Source organism: Phaseolus vulgaris, chromosome 2 (assembly GCF_051622355.1).
Source record: "Phaseolus vulgaris cultivar YP4 chromosome 2, ASM5162235v1, whole genome shotgun sequence".
NCBI lineage: Eukaryota > Viridiplantae > Streptophyta > Magnoliopsida > Fabales > Fabaceae > Phaseolus > Phaseolus vulgaris.
In genome coordinates this window covers 33,877,306-33,894,943 of record NC_143499.1, presented here as the reverse complement: position 1 = coordinate 33,894,943, position 17,638 = coordinate 33,877,306, and the positions used below count along the sequence as shown (strand labels likewise).

At 32.8% G+C, this 17,638-nt stretch overlaps 1 protein-coding gene across 2 annotated transcripts in view; it reads right to left on the bottom strand.

Annotated features, from left to right (window-relative positions):
• Positions 1–3,171: 3,171 nt before the first annotated feature.
• LOC137811572 (RNA helicase family protein) overlaps positions 3,172–17,638 on the bottom strand; it is a 40,407-nt gene continuing 25,940 nt past the window's right edge. The window contains exons 2-17 of one of the 2 annotated variants that reach the window (XM_068613362.2): positions 16,064–16,290; positions 15,881–15,973; positions 15,684–15,788; positions 15,377–15,594; positions 14,913–14,965; positions 14,545–14,661; positions 13,618–13,709; positions 13,109–13,195; positions 12,793–13,007; positions 12,534–12,626; positions 12,124–12,247; positions 11,667–11,811; positions 11,067–11,136; positions 4,357–4,517; positions 3,931–4,106; positions 3,172–3,790 (exon numbers count right to left, since the gene is read on the bottom strand). In XM_068613362.2, coding sequence (XP_068469463.1) covers positions 3,640–3,790; positions 3,931–4,106; positions 4,357–4,517; positions 11,067–11,136; positions 11,667–11,811; positions 12,124–12,247; positions 12,534–12,626; positions 12,793–13,007; positions 13,109–13,195; positions 13,618–13,709; positions 14,545–14,661; positions 14,913–14,965; positions 15,377–15,594; positions 15,684–15,788; positions 15,881–15,973; positions 16,064–16,254 — 2,091 coding nt within the window. In that variant the 5' untranslated portion in view covers positions 16,255–16,290 and the 3' untranslated portion in view covers positions 3,172–3,639. The remainder of the gene's footprint in view (positions 3,791–3,930; positions 4,107–4,356; positions 4,518–11,066; positions 11,137–11,666; positions 11,812–12,123; positions 12,248–12,533; positions 12,627–12,792; positions 13,008–13,108; positions 13,196–13,617; positions 13,710–14,544; positions 14,662–14,912; positions 14,966–15,376; positions 15,595–15,683; positions 15,789–15,880; positions 15,974–16,063; positions 16,291–17,638) is intronic. The other variant, XM_090298641.1, reaches the window with a different exon arrangement.

Below are 17,638 nucleotides of genomic sequence, written 5' to 3'. Positions count from 1 at the left end.
TAAAGGTAAACAAGTAGTAAATATTGTTTTATGTGATGATAGATTTTGAAAATCCATCTGATATTTTTGAAGTGTGTAACTCCACTTATGAAAGTATTAAGACTTATATATAAAAACTCAAAACATGTCATGTAATATATTTATGAAGTTATAGATAGAACTAAAGAACAAATAGCTACAAATTTCAATAATCAAGATGCTCAATATAAACAAGGTATGAAAGATAAATGATACTCAATGGAATTTGCATTTATACATGCATCTCCATAGTGTTGTTTACTACCTTAATCCTAAATAAGTGACTACAATACTATATTTTTTTATTGTATTTTTATAATGATATTTAATACTTATCTTTATTTGAATCATATTTCATTATGGTAGAAACATAAATGTGAATGGTGAATTTTGTATTGTTCATACAAGACCATTGAAAATATTATTCCATATAAAATTATTAGATTCCAACTTAATCAATTCAAGAAATCTCAAAGATTTTTTTAAAAAGAAGCATGGTAATAAACACTAGGGATATTAGAGAACTCGGTATAACTTTTAATTAATTTTTATGGTTTCATAAAAACATGATTTCACATTTATTTATGTTTCCTTTTTATTTGAAATTGAAGCTCTTTGGTGGAAAATTATGGTGGAGAGGGTAAATAATTATGAAATCTAACAACAAGAGTTTTAAGTGTCACTTGTATTGGTTGAACAAGGTGATTTGGTGTGTCCAAATCCAAAATGCTTGAAGACCTTGCTGCTGGTCATGTGTGTGTATCTAGTAGTTTTTGAATTTGTTAATCCACTCTTTAAGATGATCCAAAGTTAATTGAATCTCAATCCTTTTGAAAAAGATGAGTTTTCTAAAGAGTGTGAAAATTTAACCTGTTAAAATGTCGATTCAACCTGTTGTTTGGCACTTAATTGTTTTTAAAATGAGTTTGGAAAGCTTGACTTTGTTGTCGAGCTAATTCAATTGGTTGATTCAAGAATTCAACTGGTTGTTTTTCTGAAAACCTTAACAAAATTATGTTAAGTTGTACCAATCTGTTTTAAATGATTAACTGCTTTGACCATCTGATTGGAGTATAAAAAAGTTGTTTTACGCTCATGGTCATTAACTAAGAAAGAGAGATAAATAAAAAACAATTTTCAAGATTTCAAAGAGCTTTTGGATCATCTCAAGTGTGAAATAAGATTGTCTTGTAATTCTGAACTTTAATCTTTGATTTTACCCATGTGTATTTTATTCCCTTCTTCTCTAAACATTGTAATTTTGTGTGATTTGGTGTGGTGTAGTTTCAGAGGTTTGTTCTAGAAACTGTCTTTTGCGAAAGAGTGGTGTGTGTTTTTAGGGGTTCAAGATCATCACTCTTGGTGTGTGGTTTGTAATCTAGGTTTGATTACATAGTGAATTCTCAGTGGTTAGCTGAAGATTGGATGTAGTTCTTGGTTAAAAGTGAACCAGTATAAACATCTTGTGTGAATCTCTTTATTCCTATACTCATTAAACTGTTTTATCTTTGACTTAAAATCTGCTGGTATAAACAACCGGTGTTTCGTGAAAACAACAACTTGATTTTCTGGAATCAAACTAAAAATAGTTTTCTAATTGGCTAAATAGTTTTCTAATTGATTGATTCTTCATAGCCTTTCACTCTACATTCAATACTTGCAAAAATCTTTCAAAAATAATTCACCCCCTCTTGTTTAAGGCCTCTAATTCTAACAGTATTGCCATTAGGGGTGAAATAAATTGGACCATATCTAATCAAGTGTATACTAAAAAAAGGAAATCTCTTAAATCAACAAATATTAAATGTTCAACTATAATCTATAACTTTAAGATGAGACAAAATGTTAAAGAAGAGAAAATGATATTTATCATCATAATATATGTTTATGTGACATAAAATGAGATGATGAGTAAATGAACTACATATAAAGATGAACTTTCTCTACCAAATGATGTTTCAAGAATGTATATACGTAAATATTTTACTTTTGAAAAGAGAGCTTTAAGAAAAAAAAAGAAAAGAAAAAGAGGTACCTGTTCAACCTTTAAAACTTGTACAATCTAGTTAGTAATGAATGTTATAATAGTTATAAAGTTTTATTTGTTTAATAGGTCTAAATAATTAACTAGTAAGATTGATAGAAATAAAAATCTACCACAAAAACAAATGAGAATGAAGACACATGATTAAAAGAGTAGAAGAAAAGAGTAAAATTAATTACAAGAGAATGTCATATTAAAAGAAGAAAATAACTAAATAACATTAATCTAAGATATAATGAATGAGTATATAAAATTAAGATGTCGGATTTAGATATAAGAAATAAAAGTGTCTTTTATCATGTTTTATTTTTACAGGTTAACAGTTAATTTTATTTTTATAAATAATTTTTTTAAAATTTTTCATGTCATTATTTTTCTTAAAATTATCATATTTTATTTACTATGTATCTTGTAATTCATGATAAGATCCAACTCATTATATAAAATATGATAATTTTATAATAATGACTATTTAAATATTATAGTTCTTATGTTCCATAATAACAATAATTCTCAATTGAGATTTATCAAGGCATAACTCTTGTTTATTATTAAGAAAAGGAATTACTAACATACAAGGTCAATAAAAATTCGGAACGGTAAATTAACAGAGATTTAATAAATTTGAAAAGTTAGATACACTTGAAACACACCTAACTTGATAAACTAAATTTGTATCTCATCATCAGTCTCTACAGCTTCTACCTACCCAAGTTTTGCATTATGTTATTCTGTCTATCCGGGACTGTCTTGCTCCGTTCAGTGCAAGTGGCCCTATAGCAGTATAACAACCGTAGAAAAGTGAAGGAAACAAAATTCTTATTAAGGGCAAATGTAAACCCCAGATCTCAAACTATAATTTAGAGTGTACAAGTACTTATAAGTGATGTAACGTGTTGCACTGACTCTTGATCCCATCATCTGAGTTAACCCTCACTAGTTGGGGATGGTTTTTTACGAACAAAAATATTAGCTTTGCTCACGCTATGGCTGTGTTATTAAACATGACAAGAGATGCACAATTGATCGATCGGGTAGAGAACCAAACCAACACCCTAATATAGAAGGATCGATCTTGTTTCATATACATAACTACTAACATGTAAGTCTTAATATCAAACAAAAATGTAATTGAACTCAGGAAATATGAGCCACTGAAATGTAATTATCTGTCTGATGTCTGTAACCACGATTACATTTTCAAACCCCTCGTAACTGTTTGATTAGCATTTACTTGTCAGGGGACTTGCTACTTTCTGTCTCCTCTTTCCTTCCTCTTCCTTTTTCCTTTCTCCATTCTGGGTATATTTCAAACCAAGAGCATAAACATGACATACGTATACATTCATTCAGCCGCTCAATCAACTTATCCAAACGGCATGAGACCAATCTCAGGCTCGTGCTAAACCTTCTGGTGACGTTCTAATGTTTGCGAACAATGAAGCTGACATAACATCATAGCACAAAATTGGTGACAACGTGGAAAACTCAAAAACATCAGCTCATCTCCTCTAAAAAAATGCCTGACAAGCTAAGATCATCTCCGCAGTGTATTTGGAGTCTCCATCCTTTCAGGCTCATTTTTTGCCTTTACGAGCAAGGAATCGTTCTCTAGCAGCTTGGATTCTACTTTCACGATCATCAGCAGTACTGGCAACCTCAACATCCTTCTTGGGTAAATCTGGAAGATTCTTCTCAGGTTCCTCCTCAACATGATGAATACCACCACTGCTTCAGATAAAGGAATTAGAGCCATCAATTATAACAGTGCTCCCCTCCCCCCCACCCCCCCAAAAAAAAAATACATAAGAAAAAAATGTACTCATCTGCTAAATTTTCCAAATGGTTTAAAATGCCTTGATAGTTACCTTAATTTGTACACATCCAGGGTATTCAGCTTGTTAATAATGGGTATAACCCATCTCATCTCAACAGCACATACATTTCTCATGTATGGCCGTGGCGTTGCAATTAGTTCATGGTACACAACATAGTCTGGGAACTTTCCGAGGTCATCAAGACTCAATACAGATGATGGATGTACCTAGAAGATTCAGGTAATTAATGTATCGACAAACTAGAATTCAGTTGAAATTAAATACTAGCTAGCATCTACAAATTCACATTACATAGACCTTTTTTCACTGTGACATTTCTGTAAGTTCCATCATCAATAAATATGGACTCCAAGGTATAAGTGTACGGATTTAGGGAAAAACTATTTATATTAACAGAAAGTGAAATAAAATTGCTGCAAACGGTGGCATGCAATAGTGAATATAAACTTGTCTTACCTGGACTACTTGACCTTGAAAACCCAGAGTTCGATAACCATTGTGATGCATCTTTCTTTCAGCCAGCTGATTTGCATAGCCCACACATAAAGCCTTCCTCAAATTTCGATAACCTTGTTTGAACTCTTCTCTTTTCCCATTAGCCTTTACATCCGGTGGTCCTATTGTGAGAGTGAAAAAAAGCTACATGTAAAGTGGGGAGGAAACAACATACACAACATGATATATATATATATAGTAGAATACTTCACTCTTCTGTCTAGTTTTTAAACAGACATTCACCGCATTTTGTTTTTAAGTAGACATTCATTTCTTATTTTATTAAATGAATACCATGTTGATTAAAACTTTAAATAAAGCTAAGATTAAAAATTTAAAATATAATTTTTTTATAAGAAAACATTTGATTTAATTATTATATTATTATATATTAACAATGTAAAAAATAAAATTATCATGTCACTCTATTACAAATTGTTATCTCAATCCCTGAGAAGTTTCGGATTCTACCAAGATTTATCTGAAAATGATGACTAAGGTGTTGTTTCATCGGTGAAATGTCATGATAATCAGTATAAGAACAATGTCATCAACATACATTATCGGGTATATACACCCAATAGTTGAATGACTTGAAGCAAAGGTAACCATTTTGTGCTTTATCGTCATTCAATTATCTATCCAATAGTGCATGTTGATAACACTGTTCTTAAAAGTAGAGACCACCATAGCATCTAAAAAATAAAACACCTTTATCAACATTTTTAGACAATCAATCTTTGCATACTCAGGTACTTCTTAAGGTACTTCTTAGCATTAATGTAGAACAATCCAGCAATAAAACTATTATTTCTTAAAATAATTATGCATTGGATACTTTAGAGGAGACTGGGATGATGCATTTCAAACCCATTGACACCTATGGATCCTAATCCTAAACTTCTACCTAATAAGGGGGAGACACTTTAAGATTCTAAGAGATACAAGAGACAGGTTGAAAAACTGAACTACCCCACAGTCAATCATCTTGACATCTCCTCTGCACTAAATGTACTGAGTTAGTTTTTTAATTCTCTAAGTGCAAAGCATCGAAATACAATCATTAGCATTCTAAAGTACATTAAAGGACCCTAAGAAAAGGTTTGTTATATGGACACAATAATCATACTTGAGTTGTGGGATACTCATGCATTTTGCGCAAGCTTGCCTATTGACATAAGATCTACTTCTGCATATTGTGTTTTTATTGATAACAACTTGATCACTTGGAAAGGCAAGAAGTAGAAAGTGGTGGCAAGATCTAATGTAGAAGCAAAGTATAGAGCGAAAGCTTCTACATCTTGTGACCTTAGTTGGCTCAAACATTTGCTTAAAGAACTAAGAATTGGGGAAGTTACACTGATGTCTCTCATTTGTGATAACCAAGTTTCTCTTCATATTGTCTCTTTTCCAGTATTTCACAAGAGGACCAAACATATCAAGATGGATTGTCACTTCATCTGAGAAAAGACTTTATCTGGTGACATTACCACTCAGTCTGTTAATTGTAATGATCAAGCTTGGTGCATATGATTTGTATGCTCTAGTTTGAGGGGTAGTGCTAGATACATTTTGTATGTGGGCTTGGGCCCTTCCCTTTGTAATAATTTATATGCATATATGTTCTTCAGTTGTTCTAATCAAGAAACAAGAGGGTTATATCACCTAAATGTATTTTGTCTACAGAATGACAATAAAACACAAAATGGTCAACTTCACTCTGGGTCAAAACAAACTTTAAGACTATTGCATTGAATCTACCAAACCATGCTATGGTAGACTGCTTAAGATCATATAAAAATTTGGGGATACAACATACCAAGTCGGAAGACTCGGCTTTTAATCAACCAAGGTGGTTGCTCCATATAAATTTCCTCAAGCAAGCCTCTAAGAGATCTTGTTCCATATTTTTCCTTGTGTTCTTATTGTTATGTTCTAGTTTTAGTTTCACTCTTAGATGCAAACTTTCACACTTATATAATCCTTGTGGATTAGATTCGTGTTCACTGATGAACTTCTACGAGTTTCATGATGTTTGTCTTTAAATTTTAAAAAGTTAAGTTTCTCCTTTTAATCAAGCAAAAACATAAATAGACACTTGTCAAGACTAGATGTAACTCCTTTTGAGTGAACAAATATAAAAACGAGTTTTGTTATGATCTTCTAGTATGCTTGTAGATTGGCTCTTAAATATGTATAAGTTTTGTGAAAATTGGTTTATCAAAAGTTTTTCAAAATGTATAGATGCTCCTATTAGACCATCTACCAGCCATTAACTGTTTTCCAAGCATTTGCAAAAAAAAAAAAAAAAAAGAAGTTTATTCGACCCCCTTCTAGAGTTAACTTGTTTTCACAATAAAAATAATTAATTCAATTTATTTTGTTGAATTTTCAAAACAATGCTACCAATGTACTAAATTTCTCTAGTGACTTCTAAAATTCTCTTCTCGTTGTTTATTAATAAAAAGCACATATTCAAAATATTAATTAAGAGTACACAAGGAAAACAACATTTAATGCTTCAAAGGAACTATAAAATATCTTATAAAAATTACTACCAATTTCTTCTAAATCATACTTTAGATTAATGACCAAAGGAAGTACTTTATATATATTACAATGTTCCCTTAAATACAGTTCATATTTTATTTCAAATAATTTTTTAATTAGTATTTATTTATAATTTTAATTTTGCATTATTGTGTAAAAGATGAGTATTTTAGAATTTGAAAAAAAAATAAGTTCCCTATATTTTTAATACAAAAAATATTAATAAAAACACAATAAGTTATTTTTTATGAGAACATTGTTTTAATAAAAAAATAATAAATATTTATAAAATATATGAAAAACTAGTTTGTAAAATAAGGTTTGCATCTACTAGATATACTATAATAATTTAATCATATCTCTAATTGATATGAGATCTCCAACACACTTTCTCACGCCTAGGACCGAACATCTCAAGCATGACACTAGATACTTGTAGGGGGTTCAATAGTAGGTGACATGATAGGCCCAACAAACATCATTAGGATAAACTCTAATATCATCTTAGAAAGTGAAAAAAAGAGGGTTATTAAGCTTTCATACCATCTTAAAAAGTGAGTGTTAAGTCTAACTCAAACTCACAAAACCGGCTTGTAAGATGAAATTTGTAGCTACTATATACTATACTTTGGTCATATCTAAAGTCAATATGGAGTCTCTCATAGTTACTTTGTTACAAACATGAGAAAGATACGTGCTTATTTAAAAACTAAATGAGGTGTTAGTGTTATTTAAGAAAACCTCAAAGAAAGTGAAGTAATTTCTTCTTTAAATTATAATACAAGTCTATGACAAAGAAAAAACAAAGTTGTTTTAACGCTAATAATGCTTTTATAATCAAATGCGACCAGTGTGATAGTATTAGTGGTACATACAATTGGATAGTACTGCAAATGTATTGTTATGCAACTGAAAAATCCCACCATGTAAATTGAATGCTTAGCAAGTCTTCCAAAAACGCAAGTTTTAACCCCAAAATGACTAGGGAAGTAAATTAACCATCATAACCATGATAGTTTAATAGTATCGTGAATCAGAGAGTTTATATTTTGAATCATAAATCGTTTTGTATCATGAATCGCAAGATTCATAAACATTTAAAAAATATAACATATAAGACATATAAACTTTAAAAAAAATATAATTAATAATCACAACCACATTCAAAAAGAGTGGTCGAATCATTGGGCAGATTAGGTTAATTATAATGGTTGGATTGGGTCATATGACCGATGATATGATTCCAAATCGAACTAACAATAGAATTAGGAATTTAGAGTTACGGAATGGAATCAATTAAAAATAGTAACAATGAAAACTTGGATAGAGGGAGGCACCACAAACAAGGTTTGATAAGCCTAAAGATAATCGTCAAAAGAAAGGGTGAATTCTTGATAAGATCGCAAGATGCAGAGAAGAACCCTAGCAGAGATATATTTTCTCTGTTAAATTGCCAAAACATTCCTAATATCATGGTTCAATTCATTCAAAAACCTAGCCATGGTTGCTTCGTTTTCTTCATTCATTCCAGCTCTAATCATGGTCACCTCCATCTCTTTAAAGTACTCTTCTACACTTCTATTCCCTTGAGTCATTCTTTGAAATTTGAGTTGCAACTCCCTATGGTAGCTTGTTGGAATATATCAATATATCTCTTTCTCAGTTGTTGCCAACTTCATCTTTTGCTCCTCATTATACTCATTGCAAGCAAACACATGTTCTACTTTAATCTCCCACTCCAAGTAAGCTTCAGGATCACTCTTCCCTTTCCACTATTTGTGAAACATGAGTGTGGAGTGTAAACACGTGAGAAAGTAGTGTGAGGCCTAAACTTATTGTTTTACTTGAGCATGATAGGGGAAATACCAAATTCTTAGTGGACTTTCACAAATACAAATGCAAGCCTTAATACAACATTTGGAGAGACTAATGAAACAACAAGGTGATGGACTCCATGAGAGATTGGAGTAGACACAACAAGAAAATCATGAAAATAGAGGGGAAGATAGGAGGAGGAGAAGAGAGAATGAGGGAGAACTGAGATTTGATGGGATAAGATTAAATATTCCTACATTCAAAAAGGAGGAGTGATCCTAGAGCTTACTTGGGGTGGGAGATTAAAGTAGAACATGTGTTTGCCTGCAATGAGTATAATGAGGAGCAAAAGATGAAGTTGGCAGTAACTGAATTTTCAGTTTATGCCTTAACTTGGTGGAATAAATACCAAAGGGAGAGAATTAGATATGAGGAACCCATGGTGGACTCTTGGACTAAAATGAAAAGGATTATGAGAAAGAGATATATTCCAGCAAGCTACCATAGGGAGTTGCAACTCAAATTTCAAAGAATGACTCAAGGGAATAGAAGTGTGGAAGAGTACTTTAAAGAGATGGAGGTGACCATGATTAGAGCTGGAATGAATGAAGAAAACGAAGCAACCATGGCTAGGTTTTTGAATGAATTGAACCATGATATTGGGAATGTTTTGGCAATTTAACATAGAAAATATATCTCTGCTAGGGTTCTTCTCTGCAACTTGCGATCTTATCAAGAATTCACTCATTCTTGTGGCAATCATCCTTTAGGCTTATCAAACCTTGTTTGTGGCGCCTCCCTCTATCCAGGTTTTCATTGTTACTGTTTCTAATTGATTCCATTCTGTAACCCTAAATTCCTAATTCTACTGTTAGTACTATTTGGAATAAAAAAAATATATATATTTGGGTTGATAATGTTTGGCCCAACGAAAATAAGAAAGAAAGAGAAAACATTAGAGTTGTCTTCTCTGATGTGCACAACTGCCTCTTCATTTTCCATCCATGGGCATTGTTGTTGTTGCAGCTGCCTCTTCATTTTTGCATAGGCACGCTTACCATTCATGGAAATCGAAGTAAGGAAGAGCAAAGTTGGTGTGCACCTCCCACGCCGCTTGCTCCTACCGAATCTCCCGTTGTCTTGCTCTTGCATTTCGCTCTCACAATTCACTTCGCCGTCGTTCGCTCTCACAATTCACTTCGCCGTCGTTCGCTCTCACGGTTCATTTTGTCGTCATTCTTCGTGTCATTGTGTTTGGGCCATTGAAGGAGAAGAGGGAAATCATTGTTGGAGGAAAAGCAAGTTTGTGGTTGAAAAAAAATAAAGTTAGGGTTCTTACCAAACCCAAATGCATTGCACGATTCAAGGCATAATAAAAAAGAGATTCGCATTTCTGCGATTTTTTGAACGATTTGCACTTGTATAGTGCGACACGGGAGTAAAAACGATTGTTTACACAATTCGTACCGCGAGAGAGCAGAATCATATCGTTTCGTATGATTCTTATCATGTATCACAAAGATACTTACTACCATGGTGTCCCACCAAAGTCCCACCACAACAAAATCTTACAAATTACTTTTCATGAATATTATCAAGCATTTTGAGTCAACATAGATGAAAATACCTTCTCATATTTAAGAATATGTTACATTATCCTCTAAAATTAGTTTCCCTATTTCCTCTTTCATGTCTTAGGATAAATTATCATATTTCTTTACCCTATCATGATTAGTTGAACTAATTGGCTAGGATTATGATTAGTAATAAGGGTTAATAAATAAAGACAAGCCCTAGCACAACAATAAAGTTGTGTCTTGGTGACCACTTGGTCATGGATTCGAATTTTAAAACAGCTTCCGCACATTTGCTGCATACAATGACCCTCTCCAATACCTTTACACAAGGAGGAACCTTCTGACATTGGGTTAAATAGTTTGTTAGTTAAAAGGCTTAAACTCTAGGTTTTATGAATATATCAAAGATATTAATACATTGTAATACATCTCTGTTAATAACAATTTAGTGTTTCCTTTTCTTTTATCTCTTTTCTTCACTCAATATTTAAGACTGTTATTTCAGCATTCTAAAAGTAACAATTAATCCTATACAATTTAGAAACAAGCTCATATCGACAAAATAAGGATGAAGGGGAGGCAAAAGAAAAGAGCAATTAAAAGGATTAAAGAGGATATGAATGTGCTAAATTTCAAATGTGGTTCATTTTGCAAGTGACATTATTGTATCTGAAAGTATATTATTATTCACTTCAACAGGTAAATTCTTCAAGAATGTGGAATACTAACCCTTTGATATTTTCTGCATTATCTGGGATAGCTGCTTACGGACATCTTTGACAAACAACATCCCTCGCACCTTCAATCAGTTAATTCCAGAATAATCTCATATACTATGCATTAAAAAAATACAAAAGATCCACATGTAGCTATCACTTAATATTTTAGAATGGCTCTATTGAAGACTAAAAATTTTAGATAACTATCACAGGAAGAAAAATGCAAAGATGCAGTATCATCAAGAAATAAGTTGATTCCAGAATCATCACATATATTATGCATTAAACAAATACAAAAGATCCACATGTAGTTGTCACTTTATATTTTAGAATGGCTCTCCAATTATGACTAGAAATTTTAGATAATTGTGACGGAAATAAAAATGCAAACAAGCATAATCATCAAGAAATAGCAGAAGATTCTATATCAATGACTCATAAGCATTTTTCTTTAAAGGATACAATATCTGAATCAAATTTGTGAAGAGTGAAGACCAATATTCCACGAGGATATTACTAGGCTTCGAACTAAACATTTTAACAACTTAAATGCAAAAGCTCAGTCCCAAATTTATGCTATTCTTGACATTACTAGAACGCATATAGGTACCTGCAAGCCATTATCTTTGCACCATCCAATGTCAAAATCAGTTTGATCCCAGCATTGGTATATATGTAGCAATTGAATATGATCACCCAATCCAGAACCATCAACAAGGTCCGATATTGAGTGTTTCCTCTTTTTCTCAGTCTTTCTGCACATTAAAGGAATGTTATTACTGCTCAGTTACAGTCCTTGTTAATGTTTAAATGTATAAGCCTAGAGAAAACCAAGATACAAACCATCCTATGTCCCTATTTTTTTCATTTGTTTTGTAGACTGGTGTTAGTAATATTCACAAGTATGGAAATTTTAAAATATTTTATAAGAATGACATTAATTGAAAAACGGTGTCTTTTTCAGTATGATTGAAAACGTCAGGATGCAAGGATCCTCCTCTGTCTCAGCGTGTGTGTGTGTGTGTATACATACACATACATAAACTTCAGAGTTCAGACTATTCCACCTCTGCACAGGTAGCAATGTAGTCTCAGCTGATAACATGGCAGCAACAGTCAAAGCCTCAGATAAGCAACCGTAATGGTTTGCCTCCATTAAAGTTCTTGATAAGGATGGTTCTAATGGAAGCTCTGCAAAGAATCAAGAAACAACTCAGCGAATCAAGAGAAGGACTCTTCCATATACATCTGGTTAGGAAAATAAATGGGCAAGAATAAATTTTATGCTCAACACTAAGCACCACTTTCATTGTCCAATCTAGCAGAAAGAATCTTCTACCAAAAAAAATTGAAAAAAAATATGGTAAAGTAGTGAAGGCCCTTAACAAAATGTTGATCAAGACAACAATATAACATGTGTTATTTCTGCATACAGATTTAAAATTCAACATTAAAATGTAAAGAAAAAATCAAGTACCAGCCATTTTCTGTCCAAAACTTGTAATTGCACCATTTTCATCTATAGCATCAATTAGATATAACTGCTTCAAGGCATCTTGTAAGGACTCAACTGCAGAAAACCCAATTATCCAATCATTTAAGTAAACTTGAGTCAAACTCATTAACTTAATAGTTGCTAGATGACAAAAAAAGATTCTCAGGATTATCGATGAGAATCAAGCTAGTTACTCAATGCTGCAAGGAGACAAAGTGTCAGTAGATAGATAGTATGTTACATGATGGAGGATCCAGAAAGTCAAATTTTAGAATGTCAATATCTGGGAGGTCCAATGACTTCAAGTAAAGAACACAGCCGGCGAGGGATGATCTCTGAATTTCTGGAACTGTAACATCCAAAAACTCATCATTGTAAATACGGGAGGGATATAGTCGATAGCATTTCCCAGGACATGTTCGTCCAGCTCGGCCTGCACGCTGGTTAGCTTGCACTCTGCACAGTCAGGAATTATTTGAAATCATCTTAAAGATAATGAATTGGGTATTTAAGATTTTATGAAACCACAAAGAGATACCAAACTATTAACTGCATACTTGCTAATTTGAACAACATCAAGAGAATACATGCCACTTGACGGATTGTACTGCCTTTGCTTCACATACCCAGAGTCAATAACATACCTAAAATTCATAAAATTTAAAACTGTGAGAAGACAAGTTTATGTGCTTGATGTAAGGAGAAAATGACTGAAAAAACACTCCAAATCACAATACGGGTGAATTCAAATGACAAGGTTTGTTGTTTGACTTGTGTCAATGTTTGCATCTCATAGAGACTAAAGCAAATCATGTCAATGTGTCAATGAACTTCATTACCTATTCATTAAACATATTACGGATTTCTTATCTAGTTAAGATTGAAATAAGTAGGCTACAGAATGAAAAAAAAATGTATTATAATAAGTAATAATAACAATTAGCAACAACAAGAACAATACACAACAATTTATCTTTGTGATGATGTATAACTAGACATCTGGAAATGCTAGAGTAAAGTTGCAATCCCAAAATGACAATATTTAATCAAGTATTGTTGTCCTTACACTACACCATCAACAGTCAAGGAAGTTTCAGCAATATTTGTTGCAACAATAATTCGTCTACAATTTGGAGGGGGAGGACTAAATACACGCACCTGTACAATTATAAAAGACATGTATGAGTTTCAACAACAACAATAATAACAATAGCCTTATCCCAATAGGTGAAGTTGGCTACACTCATGATTATCAAATGCCCCAAAAAGAATTACAATGCCTCAAACTTGATTTTCTGGGACAAAATATCTTAAACATCAATTGTTGTATATAAGGTTTTCCCAAAAAGAAAAGAAACAATTATATGAGTGTTAATTGTAAGCAAAGAAATATGATTTGGCATTTGTTAAGAAGCAAACAAGGTAAGCAACAAGTTAAACGAGGAAAGAACTAAGATAAATCTTACAATTTGAGTTAGAGGCTAATTGAATCGCACAAAACTAGTTGTAGGATTGAACATCTACGGATAATTCAATAATGACTCAATAGCAGATGGACTAATAAGCCCAACAATAATCATTAGAATAAACTCTGATATCATCTTAAAATTTCAATAAAGACTTAATTCAACCTCACAAAACCGGCTAGTAAGATGTGAAATTGTCTCCCATTTATATACTATATTTTTATCATATCTCTAATCAATGAAGGTCTCCAACAATAAATACTCTCAAGGCAATTTCACACTTAAGCCAGCAACATTCTTTAAATGCAAATCAGTCAAGTTTGACATTGACAAAACTAAAAAGAAAACTGACAACTATGTATAGGAATGAAATTGTAACTCCTTTCCAAATATTCTCACAATTACTGCAGCTTTTATCTGAAGTATCAGTCATGCCTCATGGCATCAATTTATAGAAATTTGATTGTATTTGGAATTTAGAGTGAGTAACTCATGCCAAGCAGATTTATTAAACAAAAATTACTTACCTGCAATTCAGGGGGCAAAGAACCATGTAGGGGAAGTATTATAGCATCCATGCAGGAACCTTCCTCAAGAGCACGAACCTTATCTTCTAACTTAGATACCAACTTCTCTATGTCATCCTACACGAAGATCAGTGAAATATTTTCAATTATTGCATAATACCAGAAACTATAGGGTGTAGGATACAGGTTAATTCTTGAAAACAAATGCTTACAACACAAATGGAATCTCTCAGCAACATTCAAAAAATAAAAGGAATTATTTTCCCTAAATAAGTTCGAATAAAAAAATTTAATCCTAAATATGCACTAAGATTTACATTCTGGAAAAGAAAAGTATAGAGTAAATACCACATAACAAAAATGTTTACCTGTCCAGTCATGAATATTAAAATATCCCCTTCAGGTTGGTGAATATGTATATCTGCAAAACCAATATTACAACATTTCCTGAATTTCTACTTACAAATTACAAGTCATTCAATCAGAAGGGAGCAGAGGAAGTGCTGGTGACTATTTACATCAACATGAACATAAATTACACAATTGAGGTTTAAAATGCATCCACCCTCCTTATCAACTTATGTTCTTGCATTCAACGACCTTAACAAGACCATTCTTTTAAAAACCAATACAAGTGTCAACAAATGTTACCTTAACGATGGCAAATAGGCATGCTCCATAAAAGCTTTTATCAATGAGCAATAAGCAAAGCAAACATTTAACACTTTGACAGAATGTTTTACTGACTACATGATGTTATGGCAAATTTATTCACACGCACAAGCAGGCATTTAAATTGATATGCAAACAAGGTAAAAATTTCATGTCGCACCAAGAGCTGTTTTCAGCGAAGACTCGAGATAGCTCGAGGGGCGCTCACTGCTATAAAGAACCTCAACTGGATACAACTTTCCCGGGATGTTCAATACCGGACAATCAGCAAAGAACTTGGATACTTTATCGCCATCAAGAGTCGCAGACGTAATCAAAACTTTGAGATCAGAGGAACGAACTTTAACCAAGCGTTTCATTAGACCCATCAATATATCCCTGACAATAAGCACACCAATCACCAAAAATTGCATACACAACAAATATAAACCTAACACGGGAGAACATCACACAGTAACCAATCTTACGTGTTTAAACTCCGTTCATGCGCCTCATCCAATATGATAACAGAATACTCACGCAACTCAGGATTTGCCAGACTTTCACGTAGCAGGACTCCATCAGTAAGATACCTTAATTATATCAAATCAATGACAATCAGAAACCAATTGAAAATAAAACCAAGTCAAGCCAATAGAGTAATACAAAATGAGAAGGCGGCTACTTTATGCGCGTGTCGTGAGAAATTCTATCCTCGAATCGAATGGCGTAACCTACTTCCTCGCCGAGCTGAACGCCGAGCTCTTGTGCGACTCGTCTGCGGAAGTAAACGACGACGTATTGGTGAGAAACGGAAACACATTGGAGAAGAGTCGACGCATTTAGTTGGAAACTGAAGAGGTGTTACCTGGCGACGGAGACGGCGGCAACTCGACGTGGCTGAGTGACGGCGATTTTGCCGTAGCCGCGGCGGTGAAGCATCTGAGAGAGTTGAGTGCTCTTGCCGGACCCGGTCTCCCCGATGACAACCACAACGGGGTTCCGCTCAACGGTTTGGATGATCTTTTCTTCATGTTGGACTATGGGAAGAGAAACCATCCTATTCCTCCCTGAAACCAAGTAGAGCGCTTTGTTCTGCTCCTCAATCAAATTAAGAAGCGCTTTCAATCAAATTTCAGTCATAATTAAATTCCTTCCTTCAAATTTTACAATATATATTTTTTTAATTATAAATATTACTCTATATCCTCAAATGTTTTATATTCATACATTTTTTATTATTATTTTAATGTGTGTTTAAAATATTACCATAATAAATAAATATATTGGACTCTGTTAGAATATTTTTCCCTTTTTATATAAACAAATAATCTTAATTTAAATTTTAAGTTTTTATTTATTTAATACAAAGATTATTTTATTTATTTATTATTTATTTTAGTCTTAATTTAAATTTTCAGTATAGATATTTATATTTTTAACTACTTTAAGTATTTATGTTTTTCAATAAACACATATATTTTAATATTTGTAATTGATTTAGTTATTTGATTTTTATTTAACAATGTAGATATTTTAGTATTTTTAATTATTTAATTTAAAAATTATAATTAATAATATTTTCTTTATTTTTTATAAAAGAAATTGAAAATGATTATTAAATATTATTAATTTAAATTAATAACGTACAATTGTAATTAATTTAAATATTTTAGGTTAGAAATGAAATTTTTTAAGGAATAACAAATTTAATTTGCAATTGTATCAATTAACTAAATTTTGTTCTATCATAATAATATCAATAGACTAAGTAATTATATTGAAATATGTTGGGTTTAGGCTCACTTCCTATGTGGAAGCCCAGCCCACAGTGAAATTAGGTTAGGTACCTTTTGCTTTTCATTCTTTCAATGGATGAGTGAGTGCAGTCAAGGTGCAAGAGAAAGAGTAGAGAGAGCCATCCAGAAACTCTTGGATAGAGCCAACAGTGTGCCTTCCATAGAGAGTGATATAGAGAGTGATAGTGAAGCAGAGAAAAGGAGAAAGTTTCGTCAGAAACTTCCGACCACCGCCGCCGATTTGTTCACCGTTGGATCTGGCTGAAACTTTGTCAGCAGGTTCATACTGTGTGTAACTTCAATCTGACCGTTCGGATCTTGCAGAAGGTGTTTGAGCAGAGAGAAATTCATCTCACACTGCACCAGCATTTTTCAGCATTTCTTTTGAGAACGGGAATTTTCAAATTGCTGCTGCGGTTTCGTCCACCGTTGGATCGGGCTGAAATTGTGTCAGCAGGTTCATACCTCGTGGTTCTTCAGTTTGACCGTTCGGATTGTTCAAAAGTCACTGGAACAGTGACATATACGCCGTGTACGGTAACTGCAGTTTGTGAATTTTTCAGGTTCCTTGTTCTCTGTTTTCATCTCTGTTGTATTGGTATTTGGCTGGTCATTGAGCACAATTTGTGCTGTGATTTGAGTCT